The sequence below is a fragment of the Hippoglossus stenolepis genome, chromosome 7, assembly GCF_022539355.2.
Source record: "Hippoglossus stenolepis isolate QCI-W04-F060 chromosome 7, HSTE1.2, whole genome shotgun sequence".
Lineage (NCBI taxonomy): Eukaryota > Metazoa > Chordata > Actinopteri > Pleuronectiformes > Pleuronectidae > Hippoglossus > Hippoglossus stenolepis.
Genome location: NC_061489.1, coordinates 21,187,070 through 21,193,637, shown reverse-complemented (window position 1 = coordinate 21,193,637; position 6,568 = coordinate 21,187,070). Strand labels below are relative to the sequence as shown.

The following is a 6,568-nucleotide window of genomic DNA, read 5'->3' as shown; positions in this document are numbered from 1 at the left end:
TTTTTGAATTTGTTAAAGTCAATATAAGGACACATTGTTCATTTAGGATACGAAATAATTATAATAATAATAATAAATAATTATAATAATTATTTAACCAATGGTTACACTTTTATTGATGCAGCAGGAGAGTTATAATTTCAGATTAATGTTTTCTTTAATACCGTTTCAAACTTCCAATATAAGCTTAGGTTTTCAGTACTACATTGTCGGGGCTAGTTAAACTAATACATAAAGAAAATCTATATTTTCAAAAACTCTAAACTTTATAAGTGTGCAGGATATTGAGGATGTGTGATGTTCCAGGCTGCAGAAAAAGCTGTGCGTCCTGCCGCGTGCACACGAGACGGCATAGGTCACGATCCACATCTGCAGCGACAGATGTTTGTCCACTTCCTCACACACACACAGCTGCAGTGACACACTCCTCATTTGATAATACTATATTATAGTAATATCTAAATATATATTATATATATAATATCTTTGATAAATCATCGTACTTTTCTACAAAAACAAAGGGTCAACGTCATAAACGAAAACAAACAAGCTTTAATTTTATGATGCAAAAGGTGCCAGAATTTATTATGAGAGGTCTAATATGAAAATCGACCTTTTTATTCTCAGTTAAATATTCTGCTGGTTAGAACAAAGTGTTTTCAGTTGTTTTACTGTGGCACTTATTTATTTATTTTCTGAAATAGCTGTCAGTGTTTCTGGGGCTTTGCACAATCTGATCTACTGAGACAATGACAGTAACCTGTTCTCAGATACTCTCATCGTTTAATGAAACACTGCTTTACACTTAATAGAGTCAAAAGTGTTTATGCGTGGAAATTGGTTTTGCGCACAAGCGGAGGCCTACCTGGTCATGGCGATCCATGATGCAGGCTGTCGAGGAAGTGACGAGGATGTGCACATCGACGAGTTTAAAAAATCTGAACAAAACGTAGACTCAGAGATTTTAGAACAAACGGACGCGTGGGTCAGATCCTGAAATGCAAAGGTAAAAAGTGACCTTTACGCGCCAGACTCCCAGCAGACCTGACTGGATGATGAAGGGTTAAGTCTAAAAAAAAAGTGACAAATCCGCATAATTTACTGTCCTGATGCTGCATTCGGGTGTTGCAGAGAAAATGGGAGACACGACTTTAACCTTTTATATTCGACTGGTGCTGCAGCTAATCTGCTTTCTAGAGATCCCAGACTTTTACGCACGGGACGACGTTTTTTTACTGACTAGACTAGAGGATAAAAATCCGTCACATTAATCCTCAAATACTTAAAAATTAAACAAATAAAATAAACAAGTTTATTGTCACAAGTCCCGCAGTTTGCTCTCCGGTTTTTGGGCTGTTTCCGTTGAAATACACGTGTGTTGTTGCAAACTTCATGTCAGTTTTGCCTCCTGTGAAAAGCGTCCACCAAACTTTCCTTCAACTTTTTCCCACCCGGCTGAAAGTGGCATGACGTCGTTTACAGTGGCCAATAGTGAAAGAGCTTTCCTCCTCTCCGGGCCAATGGGAGACGGCGAGGGGTGCCTGTCAGTCACAGGTGAGGGTGGACGTTAAAAACATTGGGTGAAAAGAGCCAGAGACTGGAGCGAGCCCTGGCTGATGGCAGAGCTGTACGGAGGAGCAGCATCGTGCCTGCGGATGTAGCAGAAACTTTTCCACGGCTTCTCCCGCGGGGATGCGACCAGGAACCAGCTCCAGAGGGGGAAACAAGTGAAGCGACAGCAGAGCTCCACGGAGGAAGTAGTTTAAAATGTGGATGAACTGACATTTACTCCATTATCCGGGCTGGTTAATCACTCAACTTCAACACCGAGCAAACTTTGTTTTTTGGCTTTAGTGAAAATGGCCGTTCGTGGCAACTCGCTGATGCCTTTCTCGATCCAAGCCATCCTGAACAAAAAGGACGACAGCCGACACTTGCCAGATTTGGACATGTGCTTCTCCAAGACGGCGTGCTGGAAAATATTTGGGGAGATGAACGGCGGCTCGAGGAGGGACGACGGGGAAACTTGTGAGCCGACGGACCAGAAAAGTTACGACTCAGACTCGGGACTCAGCGACGACAACGACAGCAAGACTCCGGCCGCGTGCAAGTCGGAGAAGGACGGGGACGCAGCGTCGGATGTGCCGGAGGAAAGTATGCAGGAGGAGACGGACCAGGAGTCTGCAGCTGCGGAAAACGCAAAGAGTGACAGTGAACCCAACAATGCCACGGGTGAGTAAGACAGAAAGACCAACATGCAGCTGTACACAAAGCAAAAATACACCGCGATTCTCGGATTTGACCAAAACCATAATGACGCAATAACAGTCTGATTTAAAGAGCCTCACACTCCTTTAATGCTGATGTTTTAAACTGCTGTTACACTTGTGTGGGATCAACGAGTGCCGTGATTGTGTTTTCGTAGCGTATCAGGCCTGTTGGCTAAACTTATCCACATCCTGCTAACTTTTACGCACAAACTGTTCAACCTTTACGCACAAACTGTTCAACTTTTACGCACGCTTAGTAGTGGATTCCCTGGATTTGTTTCTGTACCACAAGTGTTTATAAGCATTTATAAGATGTCATTACTGTTGTAATCTAACTAATGCTACATTGAGCAGATTTAACATTGGATATAAGTTGTAAACAAAGCGATGATTGAAGCCAGTTTTACAAAATAAACTTTAAAAGTTTGGATCTTCAGACCTGTAGCAAATTCGATCTGATATATTTCACGTTTTATTTAAAAACAGCATCAAATCGACATAAAGAAAAAGCTAACATAGTTTATTCACAACAAGGAGCTAAAATAGAAAATAGAAACCGTGCATGTGTCTACTCCCCTTTCATTTGTACTTTGTTTAAATGCATCACCTGATTAACACATGTGATTCCAGTTGTTTCAGAACATGAGACAAATACAGGTATTGACTTGCATGCCCTGTCTGTGTGCCCCCCTCTCCCCAGACTCCAGCACCCTGGACGAAAAGAGCCTGGATCAACCCAAACAGCGGAAAAAACGCTCCAGAGCCGCCTTCTCCCATGCGCAGGTCTTCGAGCTGGAGCGCCGCTTCAACCACCAGAGGTACCTGTCCGGGCCGGAGCGGGCGGACCTGGCGGCCTCCCTGAAGCTCACAGAGACCCAGGTCAAGATCTGGTTCCAGAACCGTCGGTACAAGACGAAGCGCCGCCAGATGGCCGCCGACCTGATGGCGTCGACCCCGGCGGCCAAGAAGGTGGCGGTGAAGGTTCTGGTGCGGGACGACCAGAGACAGTACAGCCCGGGAGAGATCCTGCGGCCCCCGCTGCTCTCCCTGCAGCCGTCCTACTATTATCCCTACGCCTACTGCCTCCCTGCGTGGACACTCTCTGCGTGCGCGGGGAACCAGTGACAGCTCAGTGACTGTATTTATTGTTTTATTTGACTGTTTGATTTCCTGGGAGCAAAAAAACAAACTAAACTATTTTTCCTGACAAGAGGAGGAGAATTCTCTGATTGAACTGGCTCGTCGTGCTGTCCAGGCCAGACCAGGGCTTCCCCGACATCTTCCACATCCTCAAATACTTTTAAAAGACTCCTTATTCTTTTTTAGTAAGGAGGAGGAACCCTGTTGAAAAATATATTTTCACGTTTTAGGGTTTTCAGTGTCTCAGCTGTGGGGGAGCAGGGAGACTGGACGTCTTTATTAAATGTCAGTATGTTAACCTCTGAGGAGTGACACAGTAATAACAGTAAAGTATTCCTCTCTGTGCCCGGGAGCCCCTCAAGGACCTCTGAACACCCCACTTTAGGACCCGGAGGCCTAAACAGACTGAAAAATGTCACCTGATGCTGGTTTATATTTTACATGCGCCTTCCTACCTCTGCAGTGATTGGAAATCGACATATTCCATTGACTTTTCAAAAAACTGTCTCTGTTACAGGTTGTGTGTGTGTGTGTGTGTGTTTGTTTTTCTTGCTGTGTTTGTAAAGGTAAGATATTTCAGCACTTTTCATCATATACGTTACATTATTTCAATGTAAGAAACATTATTGGACATGTACAGTGTCAGACTGAGAAGAGGCAGTTTGTTGTGCTGCTGGCCTGAAAGTGTTCGTGTGGCAGCAAACACACCAACCTCCTTTTGATGAAATGTACATGTACATGTTATTCGTGTTAAATGACTGTTTAGATCGAAAAAAACATTAAAAACATATCAGGCATAACTTTTACATGGATGCAATTTTATTTTAAGGTTTTTATTATGATGTGTAATACGGGGACACGGAAAGAAATATTTTAATAACACCAATAAAACGGTAAATAATTATAAACTGAACATACTTTATAATTATATTTTACGCAGCGCTGGTTTACAAATTAACTTATAGTGACAACTGCACGTAAAAACAATTACTAATCATTTATCGCTTTTTTTGACTTTATCGCGTAAAACCTCGATGGTTACAGATTCAAACGGGTTTTAAACCTGTACGTGTCGCATCGTTTCGTTCCTTTTAGTCCTTTCGGTTTAAACAGACTGATAATATGACTTATTATTGGCCAAACTGATTTATGAAAACTTTTCTATGGTATGAGATCACAAAGGAAACTGAAACTAAAAGTAATTGGCCTTTAAGTAATACACAGAAACGGATTTATCCATTGAATTTGAACCGTTTCGTGAGCAACGTTACCAGTAAAACTTGGTATTGATGCTGAATTGATGTCTTTAATTTCACTCCCATTATGAGACCACGTATTTATCCCCTGGGCCACCATGACTTTCCTCCCGAACAACACCTGTCAAGGAATGATGAATAGCGGTGTGATTCCCGGACAGGGTGAACTGACAGCTACCTTTAGCGCTGCATGTCAACACAAGGAGAGGAGTATTCCGGGGTTAAGGAGGCCCGTGTCACTGCGCCTACATTCAAACCAAAGACGGAAAACACGGTTTCTCATTTTGTGGTGTTTACAGACAGCAAACAGGAACGTTTTCTTGTAGCTTGTCTTCATAATTTTGGGCCCAACGCTGAAGTTGAAGTATTTCGGGAGTAGCAGAACTATTCGGTGTTATTCTGTGTGCAGTAGCAGCCTGAGTGTTATGTCGGGGGTCAGTAGGGAGCTGCCGCACATCAGCCATCCATCTCCGGCCTTATAAAATACCTACACCCCTCACAGACACGTACACGGATACTGTAAATCAGGAATAAAAAGGTGTGGCTGTGCAATAGATGTAAGATTTACAGATCAGCGTGAAGAGGAGGAAATTAAATCTCTATTTGGGGATTTCGTAGACACGGTCACAGATTATCACAGCACATGTCTGCTCACTGAGTCATATCCTGGGACCCAGATGTGAACACCTCTGTATTTCAGAGCTGCCAGCTCTGCGTAATGACATTGTGCTTGTGCGTACAGGCGGCTTTACGCACCAACACTTTGGCATAGTTAGGGATTTGGTTGATCCGCGCCCCATCATCTTTAACCCTAAATGGTACAAACATTCACGAATGGCGCCTATATGTCCTAAAATCTGATTTGCTCGATGCAGGTATATATAGGCCACGCGAGGGCAGCTCCAGCGGCACTGATGCTCCTCATTGTCTCCTCTGGAGCTGAAAGGACAGAGACGGATACTAAGGAGTGGACCGTCCCACATGACTTCCTTTCATACCTGCATGTGGAGATATCTGATATAGAGAGACATCTCTATATCTCCTCTCAACCTGCGTTTGTTGAAATACAAATACCCCCATCGGTTGTGCATTAACCCCATTCCAGCGGCGTGATTTGTTCGACTTCACGTTTATTGCCTCGGTAACGCACATATTGTATTTCTTAATAAGGATATGAATACATTGTATTTGTTAACTGATTAAAAAAAAAAAAAAATAGATAACGGGTACACCTCCCCAGAATGTGTGTTTTTTTTATGTACCTTATTAGCAAACTAACGCACATACGAGGAGGTTTACGCACAAGTAACGCATTTTCTTATTCAATAAAAAGGAGAACATCTATTTTTAATCTCTTGGCTTTTTAAATATCAGGAGGAAAGTTGCTATTCTAGTTTTTTTTAAAGTCTGTTGTGCCGGAAAAAAGAGAACGTGGAGTTGTCATAGCCGGAATTGACGTTGAACGAGCAGAAATCCAAACAAACTTTCATGATTTCATTGTTATTTGGGTTGTCTTGTTGCAGGCGGATTACTATGCTCTTTCCGTAAACGAGGTCTGACCCGAACTGAGTCAGGGACAGTTCTGCTCTTGACCTTTGTACTGAGCTGTAATTACTTTCATTTGCACAGACTCAGTTGTTGCAGTTGTTGGTTTGTATCCGGTTACAGGATGGATGACAGAAAATTGACATTTAATAGATATTCTTAGTCTGAGTTGAACTGAGCCTTATTTAGCTCGACTTAAATGGACTGAAGACCATTATGGTTCAAGTCTAAGACTGAATATATGCGCAGTCACTGCCGAGCTCCTCTGGATCTGCGTCTGCTTTGTGGCGCAGAAACCACAAGAAAATGTGGGGAAGGGAATGGTTTTAAAATACACTCGTTTCCTTTAAATGTCAC

At 42.8% G+C, this 6,568-nt stretch overlaps 1 protein-coding gene across 1 annotated transcript; it reads left to right on the top strand.

Moving 5' to 3' along the window:
• The first annotated feature begins 1,628 nt into the window (after nt 1–1,628).
• Nucleotides 1,629–3,782, top strand: nkx3-2 (NK3 homeobox 2). Its single transcript, XM_035161748.1, has 2 exons — nt 1,629–2,232; nt 2,971–3,782. Exons 1-2 carry the CDS (start codon nt 1,860–1,862, stop codon nt 3,393–3,395), a joined length of 798 nt encoding a protein of 265 aa, XP_035017639.1. The 5' UTR covers nt 1,629–1,859; the 3' UTR covers nt 3,396–3,782.
• The last annotated feature ends 2,786 nt before the right edge of the window (nt 3,783–6,568 follow it).